This window comes from Motacilla alba, chromosome 3 (assembly GCF_015832195.1).
Source record: "Motacilla alba alba isolate MOTALB_02 chromosome 3, Motacilla_alba_V1.0_pri, whole genome shotgun sequence".
Lineage (NCBI taxonomy): Eukaryota > Metazoa > Chordata > Aves > Passeriformes > Motacillidae > Motacilla > Motacilla alba.
In genome coordinates, this window is record NC_052018.1 from 106,801,221 (window position 1) to 106,827,072 (window position 25,852).

The window sequence follows — 25,852 nt, forward strand, 5'->3', positions numbered from 1 at the left end:
TTCTGTGTAGACATGCTGGGGGAAAAAAAGCATATTAATTTTGTTTCCTCTGGTACACAGCCAGTGTTTTTTCAAAGCAAGATCTAAAGTCTAATTGGAAATGTGCTCTCAATGTGTGTGGACATATGTGTAGCATAACTGATGTACATGGCATCAGAGACAGAACTGGCAGCCTCCTTTACTGAATGTGCTGCCAGATGCTTCATTAGCTGCTGTGAGGTGGAGGAATGACCTTCCTTGCAGGGTAAAGGACCATTTTTGAACTGTGCTCTCTTTTGAAAAGGCTTTTATTAAGATGGGCAGTCTTAGCTTTGTGCCAATTAAATTTTCATTTTGAAACATACCGTGCTATCTGTGGGTGGAATACCTCCTTTTGCTGTTGAACTTTGATTTTCTTGGGCCTAGTGAGAGCCTGGAGCTAGGGAGATGCTGAGGGATGACTAAGTGCACATGAAACTTCCCCAGGGACTCTTCTACTCAATTTTTGGCACATGGGATTTACTAGAATAGGTAATGGTTAGTGAAGCTGGCTAAAGTAAAAAGGTAGCTTCTGTTCTGAATATGTTGGTGAATTTCTTTTCCAGGTATTCTCCCTTCATCAGTAAAACCCATGTAAGCCTCTACAAGATCTTAGCATGAAGGAGCAGTTGAAAGGCTATGTGCAGTTTGGCAGTTTTTGGGATGTTTCTTATTGTCATTCCCTCACATGAACCAATCTAATGAAAAAACTAATGCATTTTCCCTTCCCTCCAGGTCTGTGTGTCACAGTGGATTGCTTCTGCTGTAGTCAGGATTTAGCTCCATGCTGCAATCCACAGACCTTCCACAAACTTTTCTGTTTCAAACATTTTGTATGCAGAGCTCCCAGCTCTACTTTGATCTGTATTAATCTCCAGAAGCTCCTACAGTTATTCTATAGAAAATTAAAACACCTGGAATAGTGAGTTTGTATATTTTTGCCTTAAAAATCAGGAAAATGTGGCAGAGGGGGGAGACTAAATGTACCTATTCATTTAATCTCTTCATCATAGGTCAGAATGCCATGTCAGCTGTCAAAATAATTCCTGATTTCAACCTTACTTCAATTAGTTCAAGTTTATTTTCAGGTCATCTGAAATATATGTCAGTTGTGGGAAAGGACTGAGGTTGCTAAACCTATTTCCTTTTCTAGGTCCTAAATAAGCTTTTTTCAGCAAGGTTCCTCTTGCTTTTGGTAAAATGGGTAGCTGACCTATCTGTGTGTCATAGCACTTTGGAACCTGACAAAGTGACAAGTGATGATTGAGTTGAATTTTAAGACAGTCCCCAAAACTGTGAATCCTAGGTATCTCAGAGGTATTTTCTTCAACAGATGTTTCTAGTCATTGTGTTTGTAGTTAAATCCTGCATATTGTTATATAGAGGAACAAATGTAATAAATTTCTGTATATAACAAATATATAAATTTCTTCTTGCGACATGCAGTAGTAAAGAATCTTTTGTTAAATGCAGAAGAAAGAGAATGAGTTCCGTTTTCCTTGTCAGCTTCATGGTCAATTCACAGGTCTTTCAACCCTAACATATTATCCAACAATATTTTGTTTTAGTGCAGGGTCAGCATCTTGTTGATATTCACATGTATGGGAACAGGCCAGCAGGATGTTCTGTCCGCTCAGGTGCTTCCACTGGATACAGATCCTAATTAAAGATGTTGAGTGAGTCCTACAAGAACTGACTGGAGAGAATTCAAAACAGGAAGAAACTGATAATTTATTAGAGCTAAGACAGCACCTTCTTTTGCAGCAGGAATATGTCATGGAGCTGTTTGTGCTAGTCTGCTATTAAGTATTCTGTAAGAATTGATTCATTTCTAAAAAAGCTTCCATTTGAGTGACAGTTTTATGTGTTGTCTTTAAAGACATGATGAAACAGTAATACCTTCATCAGGTCTAAACATATTTATGTTAGAGCTGAATTAGTATGCCAGAGAACTATTCGAGTATTGCCCCCTTCCTTTCATGTTGTGTCAGGATGTTTGGACAAGGCTGTGCTAGAAACAGTGTGGGAAGAGCTTTTGCATCAATAAAACCAGAGGCATCTGTTATGGACAGTGCCCATGGTTGCAGGCAGTACCTGTGGCTGGCAGAAGGAGCAGCAAGGCAGCAGGGAAGGTGGAACTCCAGCTCTCATAAAGACACCCAGGGTTTCCTGAGAGCAGGTGATGGAAACAAAGTCTGGAATCAAGCACAGCCCTGCAGGGATTCTCTGACAATACTGAAAATTGTAGATAAGCCTTCTCATTCTCATTCATCTTTTCCTCATTGTTCTGAGTTCTCTCCTTTTATTTATCATATTTTATATTCTTTCAAAACTGGTTTTCTTATGTTTCAAAGCCTTTTAGTGATGTCTGACAAGTACTCTACAAGAAGAGATCCAGGCAGATGCACCCCGAAACAGTGCTTTCCTTCAGATCCAGTTGCATTTCTGTTCAGCCAGATGCTGTGTTGAATCTGCTCAAGAAGTCCACATTTCTAGTCCAAATTTATTTCTGGGTTTGGTGAACTGTTGCAGAGTGGGAGTAAAGCAGAGGTAGTTCTCATTGATACATAGTTCTTTAAGAAAGTGATGCATGCCCCATAACTGCCTACATTAGTAAGAAGTCTAATATTCTGTCAACATTATCAGATTAATACCCTCAATAATAAAACAGAAGGTTATAAGAATTTTTTAGAAAACTTCTAACTTTTCAGATGTTGTTTTCCTAGTGTGAGGAACAGTTTCAACAAGGTTAATATGAAGAAATGAGAGTTCTCATGATGCCTGTAGACAGTTTAACCAGCCTAGATAAAGAAATGAGGCATTTCCTGTTTTTTTCTCATTACTTTCAGAATGAGGTGGAATATTGCTTTTTTTCTCCCTCAGTCATGGTGTTACTTGTGTTGCTATGGAGCAGAACGAGGACAAGTTCTGTAATGTGCTTTACAGTGCAATGGATTGAAAATGTCTCCTAGGTTATTTTCTATCAGTCATCATGAGAAGAAGAGATAAGGAGACAGGACTGGGATATCTCCTTTCAGATTTATAGGTTTTACATAGGAAATGGTGCCTTTAAATGAGAGAAACAAAACAACCCACGATTCTGAGGCAAATCTAGGATCACAGCAGTGCCTAGATAAGAATATTCCCAAATCTGTCTTGCAGATGTACTTAACCATATGTTTTTTGTTCTTAAGAAAATACTTTTAACTGTATTAGCAAACTATGTAAAAAGCAAAGGGCTTTTCAGAATTGCTTTACTTATTCAAAACACCTGCATATGTCCCTCTCCCGTTCCTACAGAGCATATATTCTGTCATACAGGTTTTTTTTAATGGGGAAAATAATCCCAGCCTGGACTTGTTAGATCAGTTGTAGGAGTAAAAGGCCATGTTCTAAAGATGCTATTGCTATGCCAGGTGCATTGTAATTCTCTTCATACAAGTGGAGTTTGATTCTGTCTGTCCTAATAGCTTTATTGCTGTGCTTTGGGGGCCAGTTAAGACTTGGTTTAGCATTGAAATTTGTTTTTCAATCGAGTCAGCTATAACAACAATAAAATTTTGCAATTACCTGCAAGTCTCATTACAAGAACTTGGAAAGTAAACAAAGAAGATGACAAGGACCGAATCAGGTCAAACCAAGCCACCAAAAAACAGTTCTCAAGCAGCACAGATGCATGGCTTTGCTGTTTTCCTTCCTGTCCATCTCTACCAAGTTATTAAACTTTGTAGAAGAAAGCTAATAAATAATTGGCTGCAGGCAATTTGATAAGGGTAAGTTTGGTGTCACCCTATCTATTAGGTTGTCTGATGCACAGCCAACGAGACATGCCTGCTCTTCCCCAGGCTGTGCATCTGGAGGAGTCCGGGATATCTTGTGCTAGGTGGCTCCTCTTCTGTGAAAACCCCTGGGAAAAATGAAGTCCCTTTCAAATAAAGATCATATAAAAATGAAATTCTCACAGCAAATTTTCACAATAATAAATGACAAATAAATGACAAATATTAAGTGACAGAATTAAAGCAGAAAGAATGCAGCAATGAGTAACATCTTTGTTTTATGATTAGCTATTACACTTGACCATTGTCTACTCGAACATTGAAAGCACACAGTCCTCTGCCTTAATTATTCAGAACAGGATGGTTAATTAGTTAATTGAGATCAATATAACATGCATATTCCTGAAGAGTTATTAATTATTTTTAGTTTAACCTGCCTATGAATGTTAAATCTGTTCACCCGAGTTGTCAGGTTTGAGACACTGTTAACAATATGTTGAGGGAATGTTGTCCGTTGTCCTAAAATGACAGAATTGTGAAGGTCGGAAAAAAACATTTAAGATCATCAAGTCCAAATGTCAACCCAGCAGCACCAACATATTCACCACTAAACCATGTCCTCAAGTGCCATATCCACCCCTTTTTGAACACTTACAGGGATGGTGACTTGTAGTAGCAGTGAAGCTTATTTGTGATATGAAAGACAAATTTTTAAGAAGTAATCAGTTTTCATTGTAGTTATGTGCTGGAAGAACCTATCTTGTAATGTTTGTGAAAAGTTTTGAGAAGGCTGGTTTTGTTTGTTTTAATCTTTAGTTTAAAATTCAGGTAGAAATAGGAAAAGGCCCAGCCCAAATCTCATTCCTCTTGTCACAAAACACACAATAATTTCTGTTTTTCAAAACACTTCCCCTAATTTCCCTGTTCCATATACAGCAGCAAAGGCAGTAGGGATGTAAAAGAGTCCACCAGAGGGGACTTTGTTGCAAATGTGGGGTAGCAGCATTTGTGGTTGTTTTCTTCTGGCTTTGTTACTCTGATTTCTGTTTCTCTTACTCAGTTATCCTACTCCATTGCAACTTTGCCTCCATAACTTTTTTTTTTACACTCAGTAGTGAGAGAACTACTTGGTAATTTTAGGAGTCACTTCAAGATTAAAAAGCCTGTGTCTTTGTGAGACGTGTTTTGTGAAATTGCTTATTTTTTGTCTTCCTGCATAAATTTATAGCTAGACAGGGGTAATGCCACATTTTAGGCCTATTTGATTCAAAAAGCAGCAGTATTCAGTTTTAAGCAATGCCAGTTGGCTCTCTCCATCTCTGCCAGTCAGTGTAGAATAATGTTCACTCACCCTGCAGCTAGGCTTCTTGGTAGCTTTGGATCACCAGAGCTGCACAAAGTCTTTTCACTTTTGGCTGTAAAGTCAAATGCTCTAGTCACAACACTTTCATGGCCCACTTAGAAATGTCCTTAATTAATATCACCTAATTTCAGATAGTGTTTAGTATCTCAGTTTTGAGAATAACTGATGGTAAGGTTGGTTTGCCCCCCCTCTTTGCTCCTGTTGTTATGCACTCTATGCACAGGAGTAATTATGTTTATTTTAAGAAAACTTCCTATATAAATGGAATGTTCCTCACATTTTGAAGACACAGACCAAGAGTGTCTTAAAGGAATACCTTCTACTAAAAGCTGGTATAGTATTTTACCCTACAAACTGGAATTCCATTCTATGGGCTAATCAACTCTGTATGTCCAAGAAATGTGTATTTGTTAATTGTCAGTATCTATTTATAAGAATATACATTTCAGTGAGTATTTTGAGAGGCTACACTACATTTATTCTGGATGTTATTTATTCATTAATGGAACACCCACTGATAGTAATACTGAGAGTCAAATAGCTGCGCCAAGAAGTGATTGGGGATGTTCTAATGTGTTTACAGTCTTATCAAACCACTGTGGATTAAGGAATAAATGCATTCAGGTGTTTTTTGCTTTGCAGTCAGTGCTCCTTATTAAGTACAGTTCTGTCACTGTAATGAAACAAAAATTAAGTAAGCTTATAGAAGTTTTTTGATTTAGGACAGCGAAGAACTGTCCGTTTTAATCTTATAACCTTGTATACTGCATGGATTTTACACTGTGTGGGTTTACTTCTGTTTCTTCTTTTCCTATTGTCTGCTCCAGATAACAGTCTTGGATGAGACGTGGACAGTGTTTCGGCGGTACAGTCGTTTTCGAGAGTTGCATAGAACTTTAAAACTGAAGTACCCAGAGGTATGTTTTGGTAAAACTTCTTCTACAGAAAAGGGTAGAGACTTGAAAAAAAGTGGTTTGAGATATGTTCACTCAAAAAGGAAGGTGATTTCAGACAGCCAGCACAATTTCACCAATGCAGTTCCTGCCTGACCAATTTAGTGACCTTCTGTGATGGAGTGGCTATATCGGTGCACATGGGAAGAGCTATGGGTGTCATCTCTTTTCATCTGTAAAGCCTTTGATATGGAGTCTTGGTTTGAGACAGTTTAAAGAGATGGGCACTCTGAGATGAGTAACTTTCCCCTTCATTCCAACCAATCCTTTCCCACCATTAAGGAATGAGATAAGAGTAGATATAAGTGGAAAAATAACACATTACTAATAAACAGAGTGCCAACAGGCAAGAAAAAAAAGGTCAGTGATTTCTAGGTACCAAATTGTGAAAAACTCACAACCCCACTGGAAGAGAGACCCAAAATGCCAGAAATAGCCTTTCCTGAGCTGACATGAGGCAGGGACAGCCTCAGTCTTGTAGGACAAAGGGACAAGATGCCATCACATCCCTCTTGGGAAGGCAGGAGCTTTACAGAGCAGTTCTTGCCGCAGGTGAAGACTTGCTGGCTCCTTGTGGTCTGCCTGCTGCTTCCTCCTGTTCTCAGGCTCTGCTGCTGTTGCTGTGCTCTGCACTTGTGGCTGTGGCATGAGGGGAAAAGCACCAGTCTGTGGGTGCTGGCATGGGGTGGCCTGGCTCCAGGAACTCTGGCTTTTTTTGCTGCCAGCAGAGTTTGCAAATTCACTTTGAAATGGTTTCTAGTTGCAAAATGCAGTCTTTGTGGATGGCTATGGTTGTGAAGCTGAAGCTGCCAGAAAGAGAAGAGTTCTTCTCCGGTAGCCCTCTCTCCTGGAGCAGGCAGCCAATTGATTCGGACTGGCTTGCTGGACCCCATGGCAAATGGCAGACACCTGCAGAACTCGCCTCAAGGCAGCTCAAACCTGCCAACTGCACTCTCTCTGAGATGGGGAAAAAAACCAAAAACAAAGAGATCCCAGAAAGAGAGGAAAAACCTTTGCCTGAGCAAAGACCAAACAGCCTGCAAAACAAATACCATGTGGCAAAGGACTGGGAGCTGCCTGGGAGGACCAATTTTGAAAACAGCCACAATAGCATCTCCTCACACACACAAGGTCTCTGGCTGCAAAGTCTTAAGGAGACTAACAATTCTTGGACACAGGTAGATCTGGAATACAGTAAAATTAGGGATCATCCCAGGTGTCACCATGATATTTTTATGAAAATCTTTTGCTAGGATTTTGTCTCCTGAGAAGCTGAGGAGCCTCAGGAAAGAAATGTAAACAGTAACTATCTGCTGCTGTGGAATGCAACAGGTGCATCTGTGATTGGTCCATGTTAGGTGTTTCTACTTAATAACCACTCAAAAATCCAGCTGCGTCGGACTCTCTGAGAGTCACAAGCCTTTGCTATTCAATCCATTCTATTCCTTTCCAGCCTTCTGATGAATCCTTTCTCTCCATTCTTTTAGTATAGTTTCAATATAGCAAATCCTATATCTATGATATATATATATTTTTAATATAATATATATCGTAACATAATATATCAGCCTTCTGAAGAATGGAGTCCAGATTCTCATCTCTTCCCTCATCCTGGGACCTCTCTAACATGGTCACACCCAGGGACACGTGGTCCCCACAACATCCTTTTCTCTAAATTGGAAGGAGATGGATTTGATGGGTGAACTGTTTGGGTGGATGAGGAACTGCTTGGACGGTTACATTCAGCAGGTGGTGGTCAATGGCTTAAGGTTCACATGGACATCAGTGATAAGTGGTATCCCTCAGGATTCTCTATGGGGACCAGTGCTGGTAAATATCTCCATTAGCTGACACAGAAGGAAGAAGCATACTCTCAGCAAGGTGACACCAAGCTGAGTGTGGCTCACAGGCACGAGGGATGGGATGCCATCCAGAGGGACCTAGATGAATTTGAGGAATAGGCCCATGGGACTCTTAGGAGGTTCAACAAGGCCAAGTGCACCTGTGTGCAGGCAGTTCCTGGTATGAGTACAGGATATGGAGTACATTCCATTCCCTTGGAATGAAGGGATTCAGAGCAGCCCTGCCAAGAAGGATTTGGGTGTGCTGTGGATGAAAGGCTGGGCATGACCCAGCAGTGTGTACTTGCAGCCCTGAAAGCCAATTGTGTCCTGAGCTGCATCAAAAACGTGGCCTGCAGGTCTAGTGAGGTGATTCTCCGCCTCTGCTCTGACCCAGGCATCCAGCCCTGGAATCCTCAGCACAGGAGGGACATGGACCTCTTGGAGTGGATGCAGAGGAGGGATACTGAGTTGATCAGATGGCTGGAGCACCTCTTCTTTGGAGAGAGGCTGAGAGAGTTGGGGTTGTTCAGCCTGGAGAAGGCTCTGGGTAGACCTTCTAGCAGCCTTTCAGTTCTTGAAGGGGGATTATTAGAAGGATGGGAACAGATTATTAGAAAGATGGGGACAGATTTTGCAGCAGGGCTGTTGCAGTAGGACAAGGAGTAATGGTTTTGAATTGCAGAAGGCAGATTCAGAATAAAATGTAAGAAAGAAAATTTTTACAGTGGCACAATTTTTACAATGCCTAGAGAAGTAGTGGATGCTTCATCACCAGATATATTCAAGGACAGGTTAGTTGGAACTCGGAGCAGCCTGATTTAGTTGAAGATGTCCCTGCTTATGACAGGGGTCTGGACTCTATGGCCTCTAAAGTCTCTTCCAACCCAAATGATTTTATAATTCTGTGACTCCTCTCAGACGTATGTGTCCTGTAAGACTGACAAGCCCTTCAGCACTTCAAAGATCCAAGGGTGCTCGATCCAAGGGATGGATGTTGCAGTGAAACTGTGACTGTGTGTTGCTCCTGGCCATAAATTCCATTTAGGGCTGACTGGCGTCGTTCCCTGGAGGTTGCTGTTTTGTTCATTGCAAGATACTTGTAGTCAGATCCTGTTGTCCTGACAACTTCTCATTTGAAAGAAGAGCATTACTTCACAGATACCCTTTTGTAATAGTGGCTTTCAAGTTTCTGCAAAATGAAAAATTGATCTGACTACTTCAGAGACTCTGGGCATTTAGGATGAGGAGCTGTGCCTGATGAAGCTTTAGTTCATTGGAGTGAGCGTTTATGGAATTACAGTTTTTAGTTTTCACATCTAACTTAAAATTATTAACATTTTTCTTCCCTCCTACATGTTCCCTTGGATATTAGAAGAAATAAGTCATTCAAGCAATGAAAGTGACCCTGATTTGAGAGTTAGCACAAGTAAAGAATCTTGGGCAGTATATTAAAAAATACGAATATGTTAAAGAAGGAGAGATGTGCAATAGTGTGCACATGCTTTCTTGGTCTTCATTAACATATGCTTTAAGCTAAAAATGAAATGAGCATGGAACAGACCTTGACTCTGGGGCTCAAGACTGTTCCCATTCCAAAACAGTATGAAAACCAGAAATGGAAACTACTGTGCACCAAATATCGAAGAAAAAGTTAAAAAAAAGGAGAAAGAGAAAAAATAAAAGAGGTCATCTTTTTTAAACGACAGAATTTTTTTAAGGTAAAACTGAGTTTTTGGTGGGAAATGGAAGTGTTCTCTGTACATAAATGCTTCTAAAAATATTGCTTGTCAGCATCAGTACAGTTTTTTTATTTGAATAAATTGCCATCTCCTCTTGGATGTTAGAGATACAGTCTGTAAACAGGAATATCCTAATTGCTTCTAACTCTAGAAAAAAGACAGGCAGTCTTTCAACTGACATGAAAAAGGGCCACCTGAATTCCTGTGCAGACTGATTTTTCCCATTTAGGAAAATGTGCTAGAGTAGTCTTCTTCAGAGTTGGTTATTGGTCCTGACAGTACATTGAGGAATGACCGAATTCTTTAATGGTTGCATCAGAGCAAGATCAGCTTTGTTCTATTAGGTAGTAATTGGATTCAGGAGGAATCTGATGTTCTTAAAGCCACTATTAAAATGTCCTGTGTGCTGCAGAATATTAATTTTACCTTTTTCAATAAAGCATTTGTGACTGGCAGTAAAAATTCAGGCTTTTTTTGGTGTTCCAGGAGGGAGTAGTTGTTTTTTTTTATTCTTACTTATTTGTTTGTTTTGAAGAGCCATGACAGCATGAGTAGTATTATTAGTTTAAAATGAAGTCCAGCATCCAAGAGTGTATAACAGGATAAGATCCCAGCCCAGAGCACAAGTACATACTTTTCTTCATCTTGGAGTCTTCCCAGCTGAAGTTGTTTTTGTTGTAATTAACAGTTCATAGTTAATATTTTTCCTGTGGATTTTATCTGTATTTAAAATTCTCTACACTGCACACTTTATAAGTATTTTATAGAGGCAATTTTCTTTTGCAGCTTATTTTCTTTTAGCATCTTCTCTCTGTTTGTGGTTTTGCTTGCTAGGTCAATACATTTGCTAGTTTAATGTGTCAGTTTGTTCTTTATTGACACTTCTGTGTTGCCATATTGTTGTGTCTTAGGTAAACTTAGTGAGATTCACATCTAGTGCATTAGCAGAATAATTGGTTAGTTATGCCAAAGCACAAGTGTCTAATTTCCATGTGGGAAACACGTGATATTTTTATTAAGCTATCTGTTCCTTTGTGAGGAAGTTTTGTAAGTCATTGCAAGTACCAAGTCTTACAAAGTTGCCAATAGTATCTTTTTTCAGCCTTGACTGAGCTTTCACTTCAAACAACTTTCACTAACTTATCAGAGAGGTTCAAATACACTCATGTTTGCTAAATACCAAGCATGCTAAAGATAAGGAGAAGCAAGATAAGCGTTTGATTGTGTGAGTTAGTGCCTTTAGATAGGTACTGGCACGTAAGTACCTGTTCTGGAAACACTTGCAGCACCGACGATGTCTTCTTTGTTTTACACTGTACAGGCACATGTTGTGCCCATTCCTGCTCTGAGACATGGAGCATCAAAGGGAATGGCAGCTTTGTGGGCAGAAGAGACCTGTATAATATGCAGTAGGTTTCTTCTACTTGTCAGCTTTTCTACAAACTACTGTGTCCTTGTTTATCAGAGGGGAAGAGCGTGTTGTGATGGATGAAACACAAAATACTGTGTGCTGCAGTAAAGATTTGGCATTTGTTTTCTTTGAAGGAATTTCATTAACAGTGTTGCGTATGTGAATAAATGATGGCTTTCCATATTTTTACCTTTATTTAAAATAGCTGTAATTTATGTAATTTTGAATTAGTTTTGCAATGTGAGTAGCAGTTCAGTTTGTTTGGTAAATTGAAACTCATCTGTCTGCTTCTGCTGTCATTGAGCTAATTTAGGATTCACTTAGGATGATGCTAAAATGCATTTTAATACCAAACTTGTCAGAGTTGTGTCTTTAGTCACTATGTATTATTTCAAAGAAACTTGATCCTTAAAACTATTTTATCAGAATCTATCAGAGTTGAGTTTTATTTTGCACAGTTCACCTTCCCACTCTAAAATAATGTTCATAATGAACAGCGAAAATACTGTGGGCATGTTTAATATATGAGTGTCCTGCTTTTAGAAGTGAACTTTACAGCTCATTAGTTGCTCAGCTCTGAGTTACTATATCAGTATTTTAACAATTTGCTGATCTTGCATTTCATGTTTCTGCCACTGAATTCCCAAAGGGATGTCTTGGCAAACTGATGTATTAGGAAGGTTTTAAAAAAAAGTATCTCTTTCAAAAGCGGTAACTTCCCTAATATCTTCTGGTCTTACAAGATGTCATATATATGATATATCTGCACATTTCTTCTAATGTAATTAAGGGTCTGCTGACAACTACTTATCTATTAAAATGTGTCACATGCAAATTTTGGAAGACTGAAGAAGCTGCAGCAGAGTGAGACTGAGCCAGTGGCAGATGACTACCAAGCATTTAACAGTGTCTATTTTTGAGGGGGGGGGGTCTACATGACTTTCATTTGCCCAGCTTCAGCTTTTTCGCAATGCTAGATTGTTAATAACCATTTTATTACTTTTGGATTTTTAATTAAGATCATACTTGGCTTTCAGTTGCAGTAGTCTCTCTAATGAATGCAGTTTTTGTTTATTATTAGTCATTATTAGAGCAGAGAGCAAGTGGACTCTTCATTCTCAACAGAAAAGTGAGAACTTCCATAGTTAGATTCTTCTGGTTTTCCCTCTGTCTTCATCTTTTCTTACCAGCTACTGGTTTTGGAATAGTACCAGAATGTTGGTTTCTGCAGAAAACTTTCCTTCCTGATCCACATCTTGTTGCAAGGGAAATCTCACTCTCCTAACACTTTCTCACTCTCCTAACACTTTCTTGTCTCTACTTTCTTTCAAAGGAGAACAGAGAGAATTTCCTATTTGTCTTTCTTCTAACCAAATCCAGGGTTTATGAAGTCCTTCTTTCATATGGGAGTCCTTAAGTCCCACTTGCATCCAGGTTTTGTGGAGCTTTCACTGTAGGCTCTGCTTATTGCGTTCCCTGTCAGTCATCTTGAAAACTGTTTCTGTGTGCATAAAAATCTTTACATCTTGTTAAGGAAAGCACCTTCCATAGAGGCATTTTTATTACTAATAGTGATTCTTGACTTAAAATATTAGAAAATCCCTGGAGAGCTACCAAGGAGAAGGTACAAGACATGCTTGCATTTATAGATTCATTTATGGACATAGGGACATGCTTGTGTCCTCTTCAGTAGGAATGCCACAGCTATTGACCTCTAGCTTATTTAACAGAATGTAATAATTTCTGTGAAATCTGTATTTAATTTATGGAGGTCTGTATATAAGTATATATTTGTGTCTTTCAGGGTCTAGGCACAAAGGGACTGTTTGGAGTTTAAGAATAATTATGGTCATAACCTGTAAGAATTATGTGAAATTCAAAGAGCAGAAAATAATTCTCAGATTTTTCAAAAGTACTAAGTAAATGTTTTTGAAAATATACTGAAGTCAAAACATTTGTTGCAAGCTTATTTAAAAACATTTTAAAATACTTTGTCATATTTCAGATTTTTCAAAACTGAAAAAGTAGTCTGTCTGTTTTTCATCTGAAGTATTTTGCCTCTGTCAAGAAAGAAGAAATATTGTGAAGAAAGACAAATGTTTGCATCTCAATGACAGCAATGTCTGTTTCATCCATCCATACTCACAACCACCCAGCACATAATGTGTATGTTTGCTATTAAAATAGAGCAGACACCAGTTTTTAAATTGTTTCTCAAGTTCATTTTAGACACTTTTCTACTACTGCTTATTATTCAGGTGTAGTTCAGCTAGGTAATGATTAATGAAGAGTCATGAGCTGTTTATGGAGCCACCACTGACTGATCTCACTATCCTTTCCTTTTGACTCTGTACTCTTCTTTTGGGTGACTGCCAGGGAAGGGTCTCTCTTTCCTTTTTAAGAGGTCCATACATCTGGTGCTCTTGATAAGTGGCAAGTGGAAGAAGTCTTCACCATGAATGGCTGGCACAGATAATGGAGAGGGGATGAATTTGAGGTGAAGTCATTAATTTTAGGAGAACATCTTTGGATTCTGGAATTGATCACTGACAGAGAAATGCAACATGTTACTAACTTTCAAAACGTGGAAACGTGGTTGGTGTGAATTTGAGGATTTTTATTTTCTGCCCCCCCCCCCCAAATAATCTCAAGCATAATTAGGCAATCTCTGTATACTTATGATTAAATAATTTTTTTATGTCTTATCAGACATGCAGACAATGAAGAATGCAAACAGAAGTTAAACCAGGAGTGGAGCAGTAAGGCGGCAGACTTGTGCTGAGCACTTGGGGCAGTGTTTGGGCTGGGATCTTGGCTCTCTGACTGCTCCAGTTCTGGTTTATAACTCTGCAGCTGTAGAGTTTTATTGAATGCAAAATTTATGTTAATATTCTGTGATGGAGGTACTTGGCTTGCAGGGCTGGCAAGCCTGTTGCCATGTAACTAGTGAGCTTCTGGAGCTTAGGAGCTAATTTGGCAGCAGAAGTCAGAAACTTACTGCATCAGAGCTGGTTGAACTGAAACTGCTGATTTTACCATTGGATTTTCTAGTTTACTGGCATTAGTAACTGTATATTTAGTCAGTATGTAAGCTGTAGGTAGTATGCTCACATTGAATGCAAAATTCTGGACATTTGGATTCTTCTAGTGTTCAGTTTTAAATAGCATAGAGTAGTATAGTTGTAAATAACAGAACTTTCCTAAGACAATGTTGAAAATTATTTTGTTCTGAAACCTGCTGAACTTATGCCAGAGTCTTGATCCTGCAGTGACTGAAGTCCCAGTCTATTCACAAATGTATTCATTGTTGACAATGATGTTTAAAAACTATGGAGACTAAGAAGCAATTTAAAATCAGGGGTTATGTGCTCTAGAGAGAGCAGGGTGTAGCATATAATAGTGAACATGATTGCACATATCTTGCTACAAATGCTATCTCATTATTTTAGAAAGTTCAGGTTTATTTGGACATGGATTCTCAGTTCAGGTTCTTTCATGGAGCCCTACGACCCTTTGTAAGCATAGTCTGTAACAATATTTTTGGATTTATCTATTTCTTTGAAAATTTGATCCAGTGAAGAAATAAGCTTGTTGATGTGTTTTGGCTGAACTGGAAGGATGTTTCTGGGTGTCTGGATACGAAGTAGCAAATTTGGTTTAGTTTTTTTTCCAAATAGTCAAGACGGATGTGCTGTATTTTTGGTTTTATACAATGGTAAAATATAATAGGACTCAGAGATTTGATATGAGAACCATAGGACAAACACCAAGCACCAAGAATACATAAACAGTCTAAAAGTTTGTTGTTTTTTGTTTAAATGGAAATTGTGTATTAGGTCACAGGTGAAAATAAAAACTATTTGCAACATTGATGTGCTTGGAAATAGCAAATGCCATGATGTGTATTCTGGCAGAATTATATGTAGAAAAGCTTTTAGAAAATAGTTTTCGAAATATGAATCTAAGTTAAGACCTTAATTTTTACTTTCTAGCCTGGGAATTTAGTAGGCTTGGTAATATATCTTTCCATAAATATTGAAAAAAAAAAAAGTGAGTAAGTTTTAGAACACGTATTTGTGTGTAAACCCTTTAATACTATTATATGAGCATGTGATTATAGCCTTGGGCTTCTTTCAGTACAAATCATGGTAATTATGATGTGGTTAATTTTAACATTCATATTCTTGTCACCCAGAACAGCCAGGAAGTGCATACACAGGAAGCATATTTTGTCATATGCATATTTCCAGCTCCTGTTCCAAATTATGTTATGTTCAGAGCAGTCTGCAAGCCTGCTGGTTTATATTTGTAGTACTTCCCTATCAACCTGAGTTTGCCACTACTTACAGATGGAATTTAAGTGGTAGATCCTTAGAAGCTTCACCTGGCCCTTCTTTCTGCAGCATGAGACTGCTGAAATTTTCAGAAGAAATTTTTAGCATCTTTCTCAGTACATCTATCTACAAATGAACAGGAGAATTCATTCCAATAAGTAAAGTGTGAAAAACATTGCTGCTAACAATATCATGTAGCTCAGTGAAAGCTTGATTACAAGGAAATGTATTTATTCCAAATGGTCCCTCTGAATTCATAGTTGCTAACCAGAACTGGAGCATCAGAGACAACAGCAAACCCTCCAGCATATTTGCTTCCAGCATAATACACAATTCTTCATCTATTTCTAGCTGGAAAATGAAATCAGTGTGTGAATTTCAGTGTGTGAAATTGTTGTGACAATTTCTTGTCGCAACACTGAATCTGAATGCATAAGAGCCTTGTAAAAACCCAGTTTGGGGATTAATTTCTGTTTGTTGTTGCTTCGGGTGCTAGATTCATGCAGCAAAATTTTCTTGGCCTGGTAGATATGATTCTGCAGAGATACAGCTTCTCTCTATCTCTTCTCCTTTCCTTTCTTCCCTCCTGGGGTTGTTGATGAGACCTGGCCTTTTTTGGTCTTTCTCTAGCAGCAAGTGAAACTTGTGAGTTTCCAAACAGTTCTCTGAGCTTTATTGGTCTTCCGATAGATTCAGAATGAAACAAGTTTAATCAAATGCCAGGTTTCATTGATTGTGCTGTGCAAAACTCTTGTATATGAGTAACATGGAAATGAAAAAAAGCATTTAGAGAGGTGTGAGTCCTTCATCTCATAATTTTTTAACTATTTGACAGAATATTTCCTTTGATCATTTGATAATCTGATTTTCAAGGCACTGCTCAATTACCTACTGAATTTGCATAATATCAAAATATTCATGTTGTGTTATCAGTAAAACAGTTTTATGTGGTTAACAGCTATCTACGAGAGAGGAATGCCTCTGAGAAGAATTCCTAGACAATGTAGCTGGAGGTTTAGGTGCTCATTGAGACTGAGCCACTTCTTAGCTGTTCCTGACTATCAGTTGACTTGGGGAATGTCTTAGGCTGTGACCTTCTGTCTGTTTTCATGCTGCTTAGTGAAAAGCAGAGGGGAGGATTGGACGTTTTGCTGTTTCTTCTTTTTTTCTATTGTTACCTTCCTTCAGGGGACTTTTGGATATGTACTCCATTAATCATTAGCTGTTAGTGATAGTCTCTCAGGGTTTGTGAAGAACAGCTTGTTCTTGTTGGGTTTGTCAGGAACACGCTGCTAGATTAAGTAGGTCTTTCAAGTAGAACCCTTTCATATCAGTTGATATAGAGACCCAGCTCAAACTCTAGGTTTTGTGAAAATACACTCGTTAATTTTGAACAAATAGCATTGAGAGTAACAAAAATTGTCAGGCTCCAACTGTACTGCCTGTTGTGGCTTTTTTCTTACATAGTTAGGTGGTATTACTGACACAACTGCACATGTGAAACTGTTTGCTAAACTTATTCTCTCTCTAATCTGGAGAATTATACCATGCTTCTCTTGTGCTTCATGAGGCAGTTTTTGAATAGGATATTTCAGGTTTCTCCTCTCTTTGGAACCACCAGGTAAATGAACAAGGAAATACAGATTGCAGATTTTGCAGCGCAGAAGAATATTAGCTGTTTATTTAGGCATTGTTGTATTAATCAAATGAGTGATTAATTATCTAATTGGGATTGAGATACAGGTGACTCTTATCTGTTGTCATCCGCAATAAAGGAAAGCTTCTGAAAAATTTCCCCTCTGTATCTAGTAACAATTCTTACACATTTTAATGTACATTTATGACTTACAGTTTCTCTAGGTACACTAGAGGAGTAAAAGAACAGAAGTTCTGTGCTGAGCCTCGTGCTCCCTAACAAGAAGGGGCATGTTTGCCAATGACACCAGTGTGACCTGGGAATGTGTGCTTGCAGCCTGGAAAGCCAGCTGCATCCCAGGCTGCATCTAGAGCACAGTGGGCAGTAGGTGGGCATTTGGGAGAGAGTCCAGAGGAAGGTTGGAAAGATGCCCAGAGTGCTGGAGTGCCTCTCCCGTGAAGGCAGACTGAGGGAGCTGCCTAGGGGAGAGAAGACTCTGGGGAGACCTTAGGCACCTTCCAGTACCTAAAGGGGCTCCAAGAGAACTGGAGAGGGACTTTTAAAAAGGCATGGAGTGACAGGACAAGGGGAATGGCTTTAAATTGACAGGGGGTAGGTTTAGGTTAGATCCTAGGAAGAAATTAGTCCCTGTGAGGTTGATGAGGCACTGGCACAGGTTGCCTAGGGAAGCTGTGGCTGCAGCATCCCCAGAAGTGTTCAAGGCCAGATTGTACAGGACTTGGAGCAACTTGGTGTAATGGAAGGCATCCCTCCCATGGCAGGGAGGTTGGAACAAGATGGGCTTTAGGGTACTTCCCAACCCAAACCATTCTGGGATTCTAAAACCAACCTTAAGACTAGCATTTTTACAATCTACAAGAGGCATTTTTTATTTAAAGGTCTTTTTTAAGTATTACTTTATCATGTTCCTGCTAATGACCTTTCAGACTCAATATGGTGAAAATAATACTGTGTTTCTCAGTTAAAAATGACATGACTTTAGAAAAAAGGAAGAAAACAAATTTCTCTGGCATGTGCACCTGGTAGTACAGTTAATAAATATGTTTCTAAATACCTTGTTTTGTATTCAAAGAGAGATCTTCCTGTAAAGCTCTCTTCACTGCTGTAATGTAAATATATTTTAAAAAAAAGTGGAAAGGTCTTTTACTATCTGTCTCTGCAACACAATGCACAGAAAGCTCCATCTTAGAGAATTGTTAATCCCTCTAGGGAGCCTAAAGCAAGAAATCCCAAGTCAAAAAAATATATTAGACATGCCTGCACGACAAAAATCAATAAAATACAATCTCTTGTGGTTTAATATGAAAATAAACACAAAGAAGTGGCTTTCAGGAAAAATATTGAGCTGCAGGTATAGAATTGAAGATGTCAAGAGAAGACTGAAAGCAGAGGATGTTGTCCAGTTTACTGTAGGACATATTTCAGAACCAAAGCTAGGAAAAATAGTGTTGGAGGGTAAGCTGCCTGGCCATGTCTGAAAACCAAAATTCAGTGTGACAATGTTAGTGATGTGAGTGAGAGTGAGATGAAAAAGCACTCTTCTCATGGGTGCCAAACTTTGGGACATACTGTTAAAACATTTGATTAATTCATGGTTATGTATAATTGGTTAAAATGCTGTGAATAATAAAAGGAATTAAAGGTATGTTTTTGTTTGGCTAATTTCTTCTCTATTGAATTTATTATTTTCTGTCATACTTAACTGTAGGTACTACTGAATATTAATGACGCTTTGATATTTGTGTTGTGCACTGCTGTCAGCAGTGCAGGTACTCTGAAGCTTTTTGAGTTTATACTCTATATTTTCCAGGAAATTTCAAAATTTTTTTAAAAACTGCTTCTGAACACTGCATGTCCTAGTCTTCTTATGTCCTCTATGGAAAAAAAAATGAAACAGAGCTTTAGGTGTATTTTAAATCCTTAAATTACTCATTTTACATTCAACTCTAACTCAAATTTTATTTTTAAATCAGGCAATAAATAAGGAGACCTTTACTTTTAAGTTTGGTTTTTTGATAGTACCAGTAATGTAAAGTAATTGCAAATTAATCTATTGCAGGGTTTTATTTAGATAGGTAGAGTAGCATAATTTCCATTCTGATTGTACCTGAGGCTCATATGTGCTGTAACTCATTGTAAAGTTTCTGTAAAAAACAATGAAAAAAATAATGTGGTTTTTTAGCTTTCCCCTGTTTTTGTGGCTTGCTAAAACTTGTGTAGGTGGAGCAACATGGCTCTTACACAGTCTCAATGAAGCAGTATTTGTTGGGAAAAAACATTGTTCTAGGAAGCATCTGACAGATGGGAGTTATGAAATTACTGACATAATAATCTGTGCCCAAATTCTGGCAATTGTAAAACACGTCCCTGTTTTCTCCCCTGCCCAAAGTTTCCGTGTCTATGTGGGTCTTGCTTATGAAGCATTTAGTTTTGAGTGCTTGATCAAGAAATTTTATTATGCTTGGAAACAAATATCTATTCTTACCCACCATCCTGACTCTCAAGAGCAGTACTAAATATGATATTCCTCATGAAGCTGATAGCAACAGCGGTCTTTTACTTTGTACCCAGAGTTGCTTTTCTGCCCTGCACATTCAAAATCCTTTGCCAAGCAAGCTCCTGCAAACATGTCTGTTAAGTTTATTACATTTACTTGGTTACCTGTCATTTTAAGCTTTACCTAGTGGCAACAGCAATAGTGGAAGGAAAATTTGTATGAGGCTTACAGCTAGTTTTTAAATCTGTGATAAAGCAGCTAGTTCTAAAGTGTCTCTATGACTAGACACAATTGAAAATGAGTGTATACTGTGTGACTATCAGTCACTCTTACTGTTGGGGGGACCTAGTCATTCCTTTTAAGCTTCCCATTTGCGTGCCTGCACTGCCCTTTTCTCTGGTTTTATCACTTTAAATGATGCAGAAGGCTATCTGACTTCTCCTTGTAATCAGTCCAGTTTGTTGTGAGGGTTAGCACTTTATGTCTTCTAACAAATCACACTTGAAGGCATACTGCATGTTTGTTTGCAGGTGTATTTCTCTGTGACAGCTGTTCTTTTAAGACCCTGAGATCTGCCATTAATTTTAAGTAGTCAGAAAGGCATCCATCTAGTCAGCAGTACAAATCATTACTGCTTGTTGATGAGTTTTCATTATTAACATTTCTCAAAGGCAAGGGTGACTGAAATTTATGGCATCAGTCAGCCACACGAGATGGGGATGTGTCATAAATGCTGCCAGATGTCACTGAGATGAGTTCATGTGCAACAAGCAAATCTTAGGGAGAGCTGTGAAAACTGCTGTGGTGAATCCCCTTCTCTGAGCCTGTTTCTGTTGCATAAATCTAATGGCATTGTGACTTCTTAATGTGGAGTCCAAGCGGCCCAAAAGGCACTGTAGCATCAGCAGAGTTGATATGGCAAGGTTGTACGCAGCCATGGTGAAGGTAGGTGTTGATGCATAGCCCACCTTGTGTTATTGCAGGTATGGCCTTGACCTTGCTGGAAATCCCAGCAGGAAGATAATGAATCAAATCCCAAATAGTTTTTGAAAGAAAAATAAACCCTACAGAGATCTGCAGAAAATAACTTTATAGCCTTTTTGAGAAGTGGGGTTTGAGTCACACCTTTATAAAGATTGATTGTTTTGAACTTTGAAGACACAACCTTGCAAAACCAGCAAATTTTGTTATTTCTTTTAAAGAACTAACCAAGACCTGAGACTACATGAAGACAGATTAATGTTTAGTTGGCAAAATCATGACCTAAGAGCATAGAGAGTAGGTATTAACTTGTCCATTTAATCTCTAGGTTGGCACATACCTTTCTCTTAGATAATGGTCTGCCATGCCATGCTGGTTTTTTCTCCCCCCAGAGACTTCTGTCTTGAGGCAAGGGATGGATGAACAAGGGAGCAAAATCAAGGTTGCAAAGACATAGTATGTTAGGAATTTTTCATGCTTATTTTCCAAACACATCTGCAAGTCAAATTTAATTGTTTTTATTTGGTTTTGGCCAGTTTACCTGTAAGGCAGTTAAATCCTTTGGTTGGTGTATGCTGCTTCTGCACTGTCTTACTCTGTCTTTTTACAGCCTGCATATGAAACTTATTTTCTTTGCAATTTGGGCCAATTTTTGTCTGTCTCTCCTTCATTGGTAGTCCTAAGAGCTATACAGGTATTGGTTTCTATTTAGAAAGATGCCCTGGCTATGTTAGCTTCTGATTTTTATAAAAGATTAAAATCCTCAAACTGCATAATTTTATAGAAATATGCAAGGTTTGCAGGAACTTTGTTACATCCTATTGCTCATTTTCATATATATTCTGTATTTAAATGTTATTGTACTGCTTATAAAGGACCAAACAATGAAGTAATTTGTCAAATATTATATAGACTCTTGTTTATGGCTCTAATTTGGTATGCTATTATTCTGAGTACTCTAGAATTGCTTTAAGAAAAATACTCCTGTAGTACAAGATAATCTCTTTGGCTTCAGTTAATTTGATTTTTCTTGGTAGCAGGAGGCAAGCTAAATGGAGTTAAAATTACACTGATAAACCACAGCCTGCACATCTTACCGTAGCTCCAGAATTGCAGATTTAGTCTAGGTCATCTTGCTGGTTTAAAGGAGGAACATGGATATGAGAGCTCTCAAACTGTTTTGATAATTGCAGATGATTGTTTGATGGACAGGTAAGTATGATTCAAAATGAGAAATCTTTGGTGTCTAATGCTATTTGTTCATTTTACATCATCATAGGGAGGTTTCAGGGTTCAGAGGAGAATTTATCTTTTTATGTTCTTGTCCCTCTTAAGTGGGACAGACAGAGTTGAAATGTTCTCTGGAGAAACAATTATGCCTGTCTGGGGGAGATAACTGGCAAAAGATCTTGACATTTCAAAGAGAATTGCCCAGAACTAAAGAGAGCAGAGCTGTGAGAGCTTGTGTGTCCTGAGAAGATGGTCATTTATTGGTGAATACCAATTTACTGGGGGTTAGTCACAGCATCCTGACTTGCAACAGAACTGCATGTATTTATGGGAGGAGATGTAAGTGCTTGTGCTTCTTGGTACTAGGAGACAGACAGACAGATAGATAGCTGTAGATACAGTTATAGATATAAATATGCATGGTGTTCTGTCACCATCATATTTTCTGAAAAATCCTCTTTGTCCAGGATTCTTACCCTGGGAAGCTGTGAAGCCCCAGAGAAAAAGGAAAGCAATATTATCTCATTTGCTTCTCTTGTGTTTTGCTGCTTTGGAATGTGGTCTGGAGATTGTTTGTCCAACAGGTGATTGTTCATTGGTTTCATGTGAATTGTTTTTACTTATTGGCCAGTTATGGCCCAGCTGTGTCAAGGCTCTGGAAGGAGTCACAAGTTTTCATTATCATTCTTTGTAGCATTCTGTCTGTATCCTTTCTCTATTCTTTAATAGAGTTCTAGTGTAGTATTCTTTAATATAATATCATAAAATATTAAACTAGCCTTCTAAGAACATGGAGTCAGATTCCTTCCTTCCCTCCATTGTCTGGGGACTCAGAAAACACCACAGTGTTCCAGTGAGATAAGTAGGAAAAAAGCAAGGAATTGTAACCAGTCTGAGTAAAGTGGAGAAGTTACAAAATTGCCTGCTTGGCAGGTTAACCCTAGGAAGGTCTCCAGTGCACTCTGACCTCAATGGGATGTGTGCTGGAGGGATAAAACAGACCTGGCTCACTGGGCTGCTGGCATTAGGGGCCAAGCACAAAGCAACGTGCAAACCAGGAGTTGCCCCTGCCAGCCAGAAATGAGAGGGTTAAACATGTTCTGTGGTAGGTAGACCTTTGCCATGGAGCAGAAAGGATGGATAGCAGAAAGAAAAGAATGTTCTCATGTATGTAGGGCAAAGCAGCTTTTTTGAAGAGAAAAAGCTGTGCTGTGAAGGGACTGGAAACCAAATTGTGGCATAAATTGTGTAGAGAAAATAGCAGGGGCAAAAACCACCAAAAAATCCCAAACCCCAAAACTCTAGTGCGTCGCTGCAATATCTTGCATTTGTCAGAAGGGAAGTATTTGCCAGTCAATTTATTTAAGATTTTTCAGAGTAGTCTTACCCAAGGAAGGAGTGGGTTGTTTATTCCCTTGTGTGTGTTTGAGTGAGACCCATGCCCTGTAGCAGCAAGGAGAGAAAACAACAGAGAGCTGTAAGCCTGGGAGCTGAGACACAGCATGGGATGGGCCTGAAGCAGCTCCTCAGCTCTCAGAAACACTACCAAGACCTTGGGAGCAGAGTTTACTCCTCTCAAAGACAGTGAAGGATTGACTGTTGGGCTGGTACTGAGGACCCCTCTGCAGAGACCCTTTGTGTAGGAGGAAGGTTGCTTACATCCTTTTTCCTGTTCTTATTTCCTGGTCACTTGAGTTTTCCTCAGTTTAGGAGGTTAATTACCCTTGTTTGTTATAATAAATGGTGACTTTTGTTGCTGCTGTTCAGCCTTCTCCAGGGAGTTCACTCCATTAGAAGAGTGATATGGGTACACTTCAGATCCTTGGATATGCTGCCTCTTGAGAATATCAAATCCTCCTCCACTTCTGGCAGGTAGCAGGGAGGGCCATTGCAAATGGCCCAGTGGAAGGAAAAGAATTAGGTAGGTCATGAAGGAATGGAGGGAAGCAGTGTTGAAACAGAGACAAGCTGGGAAATAAGGGAAGAACATGTTGGGAGAGATGGAAAAAGTAAAGAGAAAGTATTAGAAATGGAAAAGTAGGTGACAAGCTGAATATCCAGAAAATAATTCCCTGAATAGTCCCTCTCCCTGATTAATTGATAATGGGAAATAATGTCTTTAATCCCTCTTTCCTCTGAGGGCACGACTTACCTGCAGCATACATATTGGGAGAGCACTGAAGAGTTCACACAGGGGAGGATTGTGTTACTATTTTGTTTAAAGGAGAATGAATAAGTTTAGAGGTTTCGCCACTCAACTTTAAAGTTTGTGCTATATCAGCTGAAAATATGACCTAGGTATTTTTATATGTTATTTTATTGTTTTCAATATCAGTGGATAGTGTAGCAAATGATTTCCCTTTATCTCCATTTGATTGTTTTCAGAATTTATAAAGCAGCCTTTAATCTGTCCAGTAAAAACTTTTTACCTTTGCCTACTGCTTTCTTATGAAATTGTGTAGAAAAGGTAATTTATTTCAGACAAAATATAAATAAAAATACAGAAATTAGGCTTGTGGTGGTTTGTTTTTGGTTTTGTTTTTTTTTCACCTTGATAAATCCTTAAATACTTGGTGCAAGTTCCTAGTTAAAAATACAGCTTCTGTCCAGTTTCTTTAGACTCTGGGAGTCTTAGTACATATTAAGATTTTGAGGCTTAAGATACTTTGTTTAAACTTCAAAAACTAAAAGTAGGAGGTTTTTCTTTTATTACTTCCTGCAAAATCAAGTCAGGTGCAGCCACAGTGGCTGCAAAACCGTGCCGCGTTCTTCACTTTGATTTTTCTCATCTGTGACAGAGATTTCTGGTACAAAGGATCAAAAGTCAGACCTACTCTTTGAAAAAATGAGAAAATTCAGATTTGTAAAAGTAACATGAGAACTAAAGATGACTGAGTTTTTAAATAGTTAGCATTTCCTTAATTTTCTTTTTTCCCCCCATTCCCCCCATTTAAATGTATCAAAACATTGAAGTAAAAAGAGAATTTGAGATGAAAGGTTAAAGATGACTCAGATTCCATCAATGTCTGCCCTGTTTTTCTTCTTAAAAAAGTCTTTTACCTTATTGTAGGCACTAAAACATAGACTGTACCAGCCAAAAATAATGAGATGTTTCAATCCTGTAGATTTTTGCTTGATGTCAGAAAATGGAATTTTTTTAATGTTTAGGGAGCATAACACTTGGAACAATTTCATGTTTAAGTAGTGACAAGCCTGCATGGCTGTATTATGTGGTATTTTGCTTTGGTCCACTATGCATTGAAATATCATCTGCAAAGTATTGTACAAGAGTTTTCATTAACATGTTCTGTTCTGTGTACCATAAAACCCCTGAACTGAATTAAATCCAGCAGGTCCCCAAGCAGACGTACTGTTAGGGAAGAGTCTCCAACAGATTATAATAGAAATCAAAGGACACCCTTTAAATGATGATGACTGTTTTTCATAAAGGTTCTGAAATGAGAGTGCACCCCATCCCAGGCAGAGCATTTCATGGTATTGGAGCCTTCATTTTCGCTGTCTTGGTTTCCAAAAGGCCAGTCTCCAAATTCACATCTCTCCCTGGGGCTCAGTAGTTGATCACTATGAAGTCTTAAAAGGGTTTGCTTCCAAATAGGTGTTGCTAGGTATGTGTTGTTCCCAGACTCTTAAGGTCAGAGTTGAATGTAAGATAGAATAGGTGACAAAAAAAGGGTCACTTGCTATTCTGCCATCTGCTCTTACCAGCATTAAATGCCTGCCAAAAACCAGTCTCCTGACTGGAATGTGGGAGAAGAAGAGGAATCCATTCAGCTTTTTAAAGTTTACTAGAATAGCATGTATTGGGTACGAAGCACCTTCTGCTTGAGGACTGAACCTAATACTGTCTAAATTTGATTGTACTAACTCATAAATACTCAACTGTGGCAGGTAAGTATTGTTTCTTAGAGATAACATTGCTGAGACAGACAAATAACATGCCTCTAAGTAATGCTAGACCTAGAAATAAACGTGGCCTTTATTTATTGTAAAGAAATTAGGGAGTAAATTGCAAATTACTGTTTGCC

At 38.6% G+C, this 25,852-nt stretch overlaps 1 protein-coding gene across 2 annotated transcripts in view; it reads left to right on the forward strand.

Moving 5' to 3' along the window:
• Positions 1-25,852, forward strand: part of KIF16B (kinesin family member 16B) — a 140,865-nt gene that overhangs the window by 93,806 nt on the left and 21,207 nt on the right. For both annotated transcript variants that reach the window (XM_038130731.1, XM_038130732.1), the window contains one exon: positions 5,988-6,077. In XM_038130731.1, the coding sequence (XP_037986659.1) occupies positions 5,988-6,077 (90 nt within the window). The remainder of the gene's footprint in view (positions 1-5,987; positions 6,078-25,852) is intronic.